Source organism: Spea bombifrons, chromosome 5, assembly GCF_027358695.1.
Source record: "Spea bombifrons isolate aSpeBom1 chromosome 5, aSpeBom1.2.pri, whole genome shotgun sequence".
NCBI lineage: Eukaryota > Metazoa > Chordata > Amphibia > Anura > Pelobatidae > Spea > Spea bombifrons.
Window position 1 is genome coordinate 12,215,075 of NC_071091.1, and position 12,915 is coordinate 12,227,989.

Below are 12,915 nucleotides of genomic sequence, written 5' to 3' on the forward strand. Positions count from 1 at the left end.
GTTATTTGTCCTCATTAATTTACAGACCCAAATCTCAGTCTCTTCTTTTTTCCCCAGTCTTCTACTCCCTAAGGATGTTTGGGAGCAGGAGGCAATGAGGGCGTCTGAACCGGAGAAGGCTTTGTGTTTGTTTCAAAGGGTGGGTTCTATTGTCAACATGGAAAACTTCTAAATACGTTTGCTTTCCACTAATATTTCTAATAAACTTGTTGAATTATCAATACAAGGAAAAATAACTTACTGTGCAATATTCTAAAAGTGTTTCTTGTTAAATAAGTCTGTTGTACAGCACTGCAGGAACCAGGATATGATGTCACAATACCAAAAATCAATAATTAATAATAAAATGTGTAATCCTTTATTTCATAGAAATCGGAATTTTACTTATTTACAAAATGCATTAAGGTTTCCTGAGCGAAAGAACTATGGGTTTATGTATATTTATGCGACACAGAGCCCAAAGTAGTACAGTCACCACGGCAACAAAATGTTCCTGCTGATTGCTCTTCTGGTATCAATATGGACCAGAACTTACTTTATATGTAACCTCCTATAGCGTCGTGATGGTTGCTCACAATACTAGTAATTGTTTATTACTCAACAAAAGAACTGTTGTTTTATGAGGCCTTTTTATTATTAGTTTTTACTTATATAGCTCCATCAGGGCCGCCATCAGCGGGGTACCCACGGTACAGATTACCGGGCACGGCTGGGAAGGGGGGCTTGGCCGCAGGGTTGCGCTGAGACAGGCACTGGGTAACTGAAGCGGCCAGCGGAGTCGCATAACATGAATTACAGATATTGGTGTAACGGAGGCCCCCAAACCAGCTCCACCCCCCTCAGTCATACCGCTAGGACGGTGACCCAGGATGTGTTTCCTCAGGCCCAACATGCTGAGTCCGAGGGACAGGATATGACGTTGTTTCCCAGCACAGTGTGTATGTTACTATATGTGTGTATATGTTACTGTGGGTGTGTATGATACTGTGGGTGTGCACACAGTATGTTTCTGTGTGTAAGTGTGTTAGTTCATTTGTGTTAGTATGTATATGTTTGTAAGGCGTTTAGGGGTACCAACCTTACATCTCACACGACTGCCCCCAGTGCCATAAGGTGGTGCTTCCGGTGATGTCCTCTCCCCGATCCTCCAATCGAATTAAAAATACCCCTGAATTTTCAGCCAAATGGGCCAAAAAACGGACTGACCTATTTTGTTCAAATCGTTGTTCAAATTTGCATTAAATATATATTAAATATATGTGTGGCACAATCATTGGCACCTTTTTAGTCCTTTTTACTCATTACTTTATGCTACCTCCCTTTGCCAAGATAACAGCTCTGAGTCGTCTCCTATAATGCCTGATGAGGTTGGATAATACATGGCAAGGGATCTGAGATCATTAGAATACAGAATCTCTCCAGACCCGAGATCGATGCTGGTGGACTCACCTATTCAGTTCACCCCACTGGTTTCCTATGGCATTCAAGTCAAGGGACTGGGATGGCCATGGTAGGACCTTGATTTTGTTGTCAGTAATCCATTTAACCGTGAGCATGAGGTACTTTTCCATATGGCTACCTCTCTGCGTGCGCCAAACCCACCTCTGGTTGTTTATTGCCAAAAGGCACTACTTTGGTTTCATCTGACAGCAGAACCTGATCACATTTTACGTTCCAGTAGCGTCTGGCAAACTGATGACGGTTGAGTTTGTTTTTGGATGAGAGTAGAGGCGTTGTTTTTGAAACTCTTTTTTGGAGACTTTCTGGCCCCAAGACGCAATCAACTTCTGCAATTCTCCAGATGGGATCCTTGGAGATCTTTTGGCCACTGGGACCATCCTTCTCACAGTACGTGAATGATGGAAATGGGGATGTTCAATGCTTTTGCTATTTTTTTATAGCCACCATTTTGTGAAGCTCAACAGCCTTTTGCCGCACATCACAGCTGTATTCGTTGGTCTTACCCATTGTGATGAATGACTGAGAGAATTTGGCCTATGTGATACCTAATATTTATACCCGTGTGGTTATGGTTAAACGATTTCCTGTTCCTAGTCAACCAGGTGTACTAAAAATGTGAAATATCACGGGGAATATACTTCAAATATACTCTTCTCATGAATTCATAGGTGTGTCAATAAATGTTCCACACATATATTTCACATTTGCATTGTGTTTGCAATTGTTTGATATCCATGAGAGCAGAGTTTTTGTGTATTCTTCTGAAGAAAAGATCAAAGAACATTTTTCACAGCTTTCTTTGCTCATATTTACCAAGGGTGCCAACATTAGTGGAGGGCACTGTACATATAATATACACGCGCTAACACTATACAATATATATACATGCTGTTCCTATGGAAAAATATATATATATTTTCCTCCCACAATGCATCTCTTCCTCCTACAGAGCATCTTTTCCTCCATAGGGAGCAGCTCTTCTTCCAACAGAGCATCTCTTCCTCCAGAGTTCAGATTCAACAACTTCCAACAGTAAGTCAGGTGTTAATGTTAACTCTATATTTATATCTATAGTAAAATCATCTACAATACCTAGGTGACGGTGACCCTTTTTAAATGTTTTATATATGATATATTACATAACACAGCAAATACATGACTTTCTCAGCGTTTAAGAGACAGGTGACGGTAAATGAATGGCGCCTTGCTTGGCGTTGTATACTTTAGTATTATGACACAAAGTGGCCAGATGAGCACCGCCCTGTAACAGCCACCTACTGCCTCAGCGCCACACAAACACCGCAAACCCAGGGATTCCCTAACACGAAACCTGTGGCTGCCCGCCTTATATATTGGAGGCGTGCCGGACAACGTCACGTACTCTTTCCATTAACTACCTGGCTGCTGGAGAGAGCGCTGATACGTTACCTTCCAAGTCATTGAGTCACTCTTGTGGCCGCGGAGAGGGTTAAGGTTGAGGGCGGGATCTTGTACTGCATTCTGAATCTGTGATTGGCCCGCCCTGGCACGCCTCCTCTCTCCCGAGTCCCAGTCCCAGTTCGCGGTGACATGGTGCGTGGTCTCAGCGCGGCTGTTCAGCGACTTCTCCCTACTGTGTCCCGGTGAAAGCGGCTCGTTCTAGCGCCCCCCGCTCTCGTCGACAGTCTAACTCTACCGACGTCCTGTTACTCCCGATGCCGCCTTCTCCTCCCCCTTCCGTGGCTTCTGTCTCCTTCCCCAATGTGGACTCCCCAAGCAGTTTCGCTCCTCCTTTGTAATCAGCACAGGGAATCATGGCGACCCGCCGGACAGCTCCACCTGAGGAGGACGGCGAGAAGAAACAGCAGCTACAGAAGCCCATCAGCCCGGGCAATGAGGTGAGCTCCCGGGGTACGGAATAAGAGCGGGGGCCGGTTACTCCAGGTTCTGCGCCCTGACATTAAATGACCGGATTTAGGGGGCTCCCAATAACTGCCCCAAACCCCGGGGTCATACCCACATGCCCTCTCATGAGACCCCAAGTAACCTCCACTCAGTTTCAATTGCTTATCAAAGGCGTATAGGGGGTGCATGCGGTGCTACTAATAATGTCTGGGAATATAAATCCAGCATTTGCCCTTAGCCAGGGCAGTTTGAATTAAATGCCCCTGTAGTTTTCCTCCAGGAAAGTTTGGAGTTTTGAGTTTTGTTCCTGTGCAGCTGCAGAGCCTCGGCGGGTGAGTGTGCAGCTGCAGAGCTGGCAGTGCCCACTCACTCAGTCCTGGCATGTGGCTGCTAAACCCTGTATGCTGCATGAAGTAATGAAACTGGGAGCACCATCCCCAGGCCACCCACTGCAAGACATAGAAGCGTAGACTGTGGCGGCAGATCGGACCCTTTCAGCCCACCTAGTGTGCCCGTTATTCCCGATGTAAAGACTCACACCTTAATCAGTCCTTGGTCTTAGCTTTATGCCTGTCCTGCTCATGTATTAGTCTCTGTATGTATTACCACTTCTGCTGGGAGGATCTTCCATTTATCTGCCACCCTCTCTGTATAGCAAAACTTATTTACATTGCATTAGATCCTTATGAATATGTGTCTTCATCGGCGAAGCAGCTGCGGAACCTCTTTAACCATCAGCTCTTTGCCTATTGAGCAGATTTTGCTAGCCTTGTCTCTGTGATCTGTTGGCAGCCCCAATAATCCCCCCTCCCCCTCGGGGGCAAGTGCCAGGTCCTCCAGGGGTTTTTGTAGTCTGTCATTCGGCGGTCCGATGTGGCCAGCTGTGTCTGTCCTCTCCGCTCATCATATATTCCGTGTTGCGAAGGCTATTCTTGCCGTGATATTACCATATGTTACACGCAGCGCAGATTTCTGGCCGCCTTATTGATTCCCGTGTGACCTCTGGATACTGTTACTACCTCTGGATATCTCTGCTGATGTGTGAATGCGCGTACGTTATGTTATAATACGTTATATTTCAGCCGATTGTTACCCGACTTGTTTTGCTGCTTCGGATATATTTGCAATAAGAAAGCAAACAAGTTTAATGCTGACCGATTCGGCTGCCGGCGTCACTGTGATGTCAGAGCTCCGCTCTCGTTTGCATACGAGGGAATCGCACGCCTCTCTGGCACTCTACCCGCCCGGGGTGTTATTGTATGGATTTGTGCAGGCTTGTTAGGGGAAGATTTGGTGAATATGCGCTGTTTGAACCCGCGTGTCACGGAGGTGGGGATGAACTTTTGACTTTATGGATGTTTTTTGAATTTATTTTTAATCTCTGGCTGGTGCGCCCGAGTTATGACATCACACCGTGTCGTTTGTATGGACTGTAATCTTCACGTTTTCTGTATATATATTACCATAAAGGGTTAAGTCTCTGGAGTGAATATTTAGAGTGTGGTGACGGCTCTTTGGTTTCTCGGGTAACACCCGTAACTTCTGCGAAGTGTTAAAATTACAGTGAAATATGTTTTTCTTTGCAGAATGGAATAAGTGATTCTTTCATTAAAATCCAGCAAACGCAGTTTTTGCTTCCTGTACGTTTGGCTCGAACGTATAGATGAAAATATCCGGTTGAATTCCGCCTGGGCTGTGCCCGTGCAACCGTTTCTTATTTCTTGCCGTTAAAGCCAAGCTTGCTTTGAGAAGCAAACACGGTATAAAGCACCTGCCATCTACATTTTTTATCCCGCAAAAAATCAGGAAAGACTTAATATGTAAATATTTGAGGACAGAAGAGAGGGGAATGTTGTAGAAACCTTTAAATTCATAAAGTATCTTAACAAAGTACAGGATGAAAGTTTATTTCAAAGGACGAGAAATGTAATGTAAAAATGTATTATTTTACTGGTAGATAAGAGGAACTGCCTCCCAGCAGAAGTGGTAGAGGCTAATACAGTGAGGGGATTTAAACATGCATGTGTCTCTGCATCAGACTGGGTGGGCCGAATGGTTCTTATCTGCCGTCAGTGTTCCATGGTGTGAGTAATATAAACCACTTATTGGGTGAGTAATAAAAAGCTGTGGCTTGGCCGATTTCTGGGTTATATATTTGGAATTCTTGCTCTTCTGTGTGTTGCTGATATTTAGGTAGTAAGCGCGTTTGAGCCGGACCCTCCTTACCTCTTGCTTCTGTAAGTCGGGTTGTTATGTTTACTACCTGTTATGACATGTTTGCGTATTGTACAGCGTTATGGAATATGATGGCGCTGTATATAAAATATCTGGCACATTATCGCGTTAAAGTGAATGTGTGCGTTCTGTCTCTCGGTGTCGGAGCCGCCAGCGGTTTCTTCTCCCTGAGCTTCTTTTTCTTTTCTTGCTGTATTCACGTGACTTTGACATCAAAGGGGAATTCCGTTTGGCCCAACAGACTTACAAACAGGACGGGTTTCATTCTGCCTTTCGCCGCCTCGTATTACCGGCTAAAATCCTGACATGAAGCCCCCCATACAGAATAGCCCCCGAGACGAGTAAGTCGCTCTTTGCTGGGGGATGAACTTGGCCCGGTCTGTTGTAGGGGTCTGGATTAGGAAGCATGTTGCGTTTTGACGGGCGCATTCTGAAGATGTTAAATATTCTGGAAGTTCTGCCTTAGAACGTCCGTGTGATTTAATATCCCATTTCCCGTGTGCAGTGATTTGGGTGCACGGTTTGAGAGGCCTTCCCTTTTTTTTTTTTTTTTTTTATAGATAAACCCCCACGTTTAGGTTTGAGTTAATATGAATAGTAGTGCCTGAGACTGATATGGAATCCAAAACAAGTCGTTACAGGTCCTCAAAACCCCCCACCTGCCCCGTTGCCAGGTAACCGTAGCTGCCGTGTTACCTCTGGTACCCAACATGTTCTACTTCTGTCTCTTTTTGTGCCACCCAGTCTCCCAAAGATTGCTGAGCTGTCTCCTAAAACCGCTTCGCTCTTAAATGTGTTCTGTTTCTCCTATACCCCACCAGCAACTGCCGGCACCGCTAGGACATACATGATGTCGGGGTTTTCGGGACCACCTGCCCCGAGTACCCGTAGTAATAGGTAAAGGTGCGCCGTGTGAAGCTGCGTAGCCGCCAGTGGTATTAAGAAGTGATTTTTACGCTCTAAGCTTTTACTTTAAAAATGATAAATGTATTCTTTACTTTACCTATATAATTCTTTATTAATTAATGCAAAAATAATGTACCTTGCATCGGTAATTATGTATCGGTAAGGATGTGGAGGCTTTTTAATCACCTCGCGCTATGGGGACCGCGTTCCTTCCCGCCCTGCACATCGCTCTGTATACCTCCTAGTAAAGTTTGTGGGTCTTCCTGGCTGCGCTTGAGGACGTAGAAGCATTCAGTGATCATTTTTATATAAATGTATATCATTTTATCTTTCCCTTGCGCCCCCCCCCCTTCTTGCATTTGGTGCACCAGCTGGCCTTTTGCTGGCTGTAATGAAATTGTTGCACCTCGGGGCAAAAGATTTCTCTGGTGAGGTGATCGGGCAAGTTTCAGTTCAGACGGCAGGTGTTACCCAGCCTAGGCTTCCCATCATAGAGCAGAGAAGTGTGGTATGAAATGGTTTTTACTGTCCCATTTGAAGATATGCCTTTTTTTTTTTTACTGGTGGTTTTATAAAATATATATATCTCTCTATATCTCTTAAATGTGGACTTATTACCATAGCCCCAACGGAATGCACCTGCTGACTCGATCGTTCTGCTTGTTGCCACAGTCATAAAACCACTGTACAAACTTTGCCCCAGGATGGCATTTGATCCTCTACCCGAATGTGTTAATCATTGGCTCGGTCACGCTGATCTACCCATGTTCTGCCCAGAACGGGGCTCCGCAAATTCGTGCGGAAGTTAGAAGCCGGGCAGGCCCAATCAGATGAACTTTTTAGGCGCTAGAAAGCGATACCCCCAAAGAAATCAATATCAAATTGCTCAAAAAGTTCTGAATCGGATAGCCGTGGCTACTCTTTAGAAGATTGAAGACTTGGAGGTATCTGGTTCTGCTCCTTCCTTGACAGGTTGGCGTCATCGTGGGATATCCCCTGCCATGTCGTTTAACAGCCTGTTACATGCCAGGAGCGGAAGGCACAATGTATCTTTGCCCTCTACACCAGATATACCGTATTGGCTCGGATATAGGCCGCCCCCGTATATAGGCCGCACCCTAAAAGTTTGGTGCTTTTTTAAAGAAAAAGTTTTTTTTCTTTAAAAAAGCACCAAAAAAAACATGCTACCACTGTCCTCCCCCCCGAGATATGCTGCCACTGTCCTCCCTCCCCGAGATACGCTGCCGCTGTCCTCCCTCCCCGCGATACGCTGCCGCTGTCCTCCCTCCCCGAGATCCGCTGCCCTCCCTCCCCGAGATCCGCTGCCCTCCCTCCCCGAGATCCGCTGCCCTCCCTCCCCGAGATACGCTGCCCTCCCTCCCCGAGATACGCTGCCCTCCCTCCCCGCGATACGCTGTCCTCCCTCCCCGCGATACGCTGCCGCTGTCCTCCTCTGCCCCCCCTCCTCGACTTACCGGAGCAGACTCCCGGGTGTCTTCAGGGCCGGCGAGGGACATCTACGCAATACGCGTATGCAACTTCCGGTACCGTTACCGGAAGTTGCATTTGCGTATTGCGTAAATGTCTCCCGCCGGCCCCGCAAGACACCCGGGAGTCTGCTCCGGTAAGTCGGGGGTGGGCAGAGGTAAAACGCTTAGATAACCTCCCGTGCCGGCACCCCCCCCCGTGGGAAGTGCTGGCAGGGGAGGCTGTCTGAGCGTATCGGGGAGAAGGATGCAGGTCCCCTGCACCGCTGCGGGGGATCTGTATCTTAACCCCGCTGCCTGCCCGGCGCCCGGGACTGCATGTCCCGGGCGTCGGGCGCTAGACCCCGAATATAGGCCGCACCCCCACTTTAAAAACTTAAAGTGGGGGAAAAAAGTGCGGCCTATATTCGAGCCAATACGGTATATATTCCAAATGTGACAAAGATAAGCCAACTCTGATCCCGCAGATGTGAAAGACCGCTGTTTTTGTAATATTCTATGACATTCCTATGGAAAGGACAACAATTAAAGGAAGCGCGTGTCAGGATGAGGTTAATTAGGGTCGGAGGTTATTGAGACAAAGCTGGATTGCTTGTGATGGTTGATGTATGTTCTTGTAAGAGTCATTTGATTATTCCCAGTGGATAGACGGCTACTGTAAATGGCTACTATTCAAGGAAATGGCATCTTCAGGCAAGAGGATGTTTTTAATTTGGGAAGGTGAGAAGAAGTGTCTAATGGTTAATGTTGTCCCGGGTTCCTGTTGTGTTCTATGTACTAGCGAGGGAATGAATATTAATGAGGAATGGAAGTTGAAAACATACCCCAACATCTGTTGGAGAGTGCAAGCTTTAGACAACTGCACTATTCTCGCACTTTGACTAATTTTCACACTCTATCATGTATGAGATCATCACTTTATCAGTGATGGCTTATAATATAGGCATATAAAAAATAAAAACAAATCCCAGGGTGTTTTTGTGACCCACAATTTCATATATCTCCCCCACCCCAATACCTTCCTTATTACTGGTAACCACAAGTTTAAAAATGGTCTAATTTCATTCAAACATTTCGGACCGCATGCTGTCTTCTTCAGGCTCGCATTTATGGCTTTTAATTCCATAGATGAAAGTTTGGTTTTTTTTATAGGAAAATTGTGTTCCTTTGTCTGAATGACCCTCTTCTCTGGTTCTCACACGTGGGATCTATCTAGGCTGTGTGGCTCAAAGCTTGGAGTACTGGGCTGGTGTGAATAGACGTTGCATGTGCTCTTGATGGTTTTCCAGTTTTTAGTATTTTCACTCAGGACTGTAGACCCAGAGGAATGCGGCTTCAGCCTTAACTGGTAACGGTTTTATGGACGAAAGTTCCACGTGAAGTCTAAAGAGTTAAATATGTTAGAAACCCCATTAGTAAATCCTTTACCTTTTTGATGTTTAAATGAAGAAAAGAAAAACTTTCAGCGTGCGCGGCGGTCGGGATAGTACTTGTCTATTCTGTAGGATTCCGAGTAAATCTGAATTAGGGCATTGTTTCTTCACCCAGAATTTCCTACGAAAGGTGCGAATGAAGCAAAGACCGACGCAAGCCATTAGTCATTGGAAACTATTTGCATAACTGCTAGCAGGTGCTGTCTTGTGGTTAGTGTCCAGATTTTCTGTTTTCTTGATGTATTTGCCTCCCTGGGCTGTCTGCGGCTCATTGACACCCAGTCCAAAGTTCACATTTAAACGGCTCTTTTGAATGTGACCTTTTACCTTCTAATTCCGGGATTGCGTCTTTTGGAATGATTAGTTTACAGCTAGTGATTGATTAAAAAAAGATGGCTGGATTTTTGGATGTGAGATGTCATTCTGAATTTTTCTGTATTTGTTCTTTTATTTTTTTTATTGTGTTTTATACATTTTCTTTTTTTTGGTGGGGCTTCCCCTTTAAGAAGGCCAGTAGATGTATATTTGCTTTGCTCTCCTAGAGACAGTGGAGGATTTCTTGGAGCTCAATGAACTGTCCAAGCAAACAATGGCCGTGATATGTTCCTTGTACGGAAGCTGGAGCCGCGGACTCCTCATAAACCCGCTCCCCATTGTTCTGCCGAGTACCTGCTGTGAATGTTTACAAAAAACGCGGTAACTGTTTATTTTGCGTGTTTGCATTCTGCTCCGACAGTTGTTCTGGAAACCAAATATGTTCCGTTTAATTGTACAGATTCCAAGTTATTTTTGACACTTTCTGCTGATGCGATTCGACTAGAAATAGCAATGATGTGGAAACAAGGATTTGTATTGTTTCTACATTTTTTTTGTATGAAGGCAAACTTGGATTGCTAGAGCAACATATCACTTGACTCACTCATAGTTTCCATACTGACTAAACTACCAGTTATTCTATATAAAATAGTTATTGGACATATTTTACTAAACGTCAGCGTTATTGGACTTTTAAAGGATGACTTATGGAAACGCATCATTTAATATAAAATAATATATATATATATATATATATATATATATAAAATGATATGCACATATATGTGAAGGTACCTTCTCATTCTTTCATCTTCCCGGTTAAGAATGTGTTCCGGCCAAGGCCCTTCTGCATCTGTTTTCACGTACAACATCTAAAACACAAATTATAGTGTCCTAGTTGTTTTTGTTTCTCGTATATTGGTTATGTTGTTTCTTCTTGTATAAAAGGAAATAGACGTTGAGGCTCATTCCCAGATTTGGGGGCGACGCTTCTGGTTTCTACTGCTGACATGATTAATGTATTTATGTACTGTATAATATTTGTGGTTCTGCCCATCTTCCCTCCACAAGATTTACCCATATTTTTTGTTTTTATGGATTTATTAAATATTAGAGCTTTAAGCGTTTACTGGCCCTGTGCACCTCACAGGCGCCATCGATGGGGCAGTGATGCTGTGCGGGAGGACTTTACTGCATGGTGGAAAGCGGCATGTCGGCGTTGCACGAATGTTCACAAAGTGCATATTTCCTTCGATTGTACGACTTCTTGGAATGCCCTGACTCACCTGTTTCCTTTTTGAGCCGTTGTGTAAGGAAGTCATGTGAATAGGAAGCTCCTTTTTGAGAGCCTCCTTGGAACCCTGTCTTAGTTGGCAATTAACAGTATGTAGCGATGCATAGAATTCATAGCCAATGTATCTGGCTTGCTAGTACACATTTCTTGACCATCAAAATAACTTATATCTCTGCAGCTAACTCTGAGTCGTCTGACTCTAAATCCAAAAAATAACCCTCAATAAGTCGGACTTGGTGGCCAGATTTCAGACTTATAGAAGGGTAACGCAATGATGGCTGGACAGCTGAGTTGGTGTTGTGTTACTGTAGAAGTTATGCTTGATGGCTCAGAAAATCTATGTTGGAAGAATAAAGTTTAAAATCTAACTTGGAATCCCAAAGATGATTAATTCGGATTGTACATTATCCCTGTCTGGGTGCAAATTTGTTAATTTAACCATTAACTTTCTTAGATCCAAAGTACACAGCCGGTGACACCGCTGAACAAACACTCTACTGTTTATTTGATTAGGGTTTGTTAATTTGGTTTTTAAAAGAAAAGAGACTGCAGGGCTGTACTGTTTCCAGGCAAAACATGGGAAGATTGCTGATTGATACAGAAACTATAGGCATCCCGTACATTCTGGATCGGTTGATCGTTGCTTTTCTGGATGGCGCTAACCATTGCTCCTGCCTGCCGTAAACTACGTAATTCTTTGAAATGAGCGCTTGGGTATCTTGTCTGTTAAGTGATAACAGGAATGGCTCTCCATGGCTTCCATTTCAAGCATTTTCTTGTAATGATAGTTTGTCTTCCACACAGAAACAAGACTTTACTGCCTCAGCCCTCTGCAAAAATTCCTTTCTATATTAAGGTGTCTCTTAGATATCCTCGGCACCAGAGTTCACGTTTTATTAAATTTCCATGCTTCGTGTATAGCAGATTCCAACAAAATGACGCTGGGAGGACTATTACACCAGAACAATATCTGGTTATTTTTTGTGAACACTGAGATCTAGATTGTAAGTGAGATCTGAGGCTTCCACGTTCTGTAAGTAACGTGTACTCGGTATCTCATGGCAACAGAGATTGTCGGAGAATCTTATAGATTTACAAGTATTGTTGATTTAATTTAACCTAAAATTAGTGCTCGGATTCTCTAGATAATTGTCTGCTGACACTTGTAGTACAATTCAAATGAGAATGTTAGGAGAAGAGGTCATGGTCTAAAAGTTAAGGGTCAGAGTCTTAAATTTAATGTGTGGAAGATTTACTTCACTGAGAGTCTGGTCCATGAGTGGAACATTCTCCCAGCAGAAGTGGTAGACGATAATATAGTAAGGGGATTTTAACATGCATGATGTGGGTATCCTGAATTTTTTAGTTAAAAATGTAATAAATGATAGTGTCTGGAATCGATCAACATTTCAATACGTCACCAGATGAGCACGTTTTTTCGATGTCTCTAACACTTATTTAGAAAATGTTGGTACATTTTTTTTTTTTTTCTTTTTTCACTCCCAGGCTAAATATTCACAAAACATTTAAGAGTTTCTGCTGGTTTAATGTTTTTCCCCCACATTCTCCACTAATGCCGAGGTTGTGTGCACCATAATCCCACACCGAATGCAGGCCCGTAATCTGGATTTAATAATTCTGGGAATGCGGAAAGCCTTTGAAAGGTCGCATCGCTGCATTTTGTGTGATTGCGATTCCAAAAACTGCAAGTGTAATATTCAGCAGCGCATGTAAACTGACAAAGCCGCGAAGGGACTCAAATTACAGAGCAATTATCTGCTTTAGCCTTTATCATTCGTGTAACACCCTTTACAGGCTTGCACAAGAAGCAAAGCATAGCAAGCTACGCGTGCACCTGATGATTAAGATTTAGACCTATTTAGCAGTTTGAGATATATAA

At 44.0% G+C, this 12,915-nt stretch overlaps 1 protein-coding gene across 1 annotated transcript in view; it reads left to right on the forward strand.

Annotated features, from left to right (window-relative positions):
• The first annotated feature begins 3,100 nt into the window (after positions 1 to 3,100).
• The window catches only part of ARHGAP21 (Rho GTPase activating protein 21), a 63,812-nt gene continuing 53,997 nt past the window's right edge, over positions 3,101 to 12,915 (forward strand). The window contains exon 1 of the mRNA XM_053468437.1: positions 3,101 to 3,338. Coding sequence (XP_053324412.1) covers positions 3,255 to 3,338 — 84 coding nt within the window. The 5' untranslated portion in view covers positions 3,101 to 3,254. The remainder of the gene's footprint in view (positions 3,339 to 12,915) is intronic.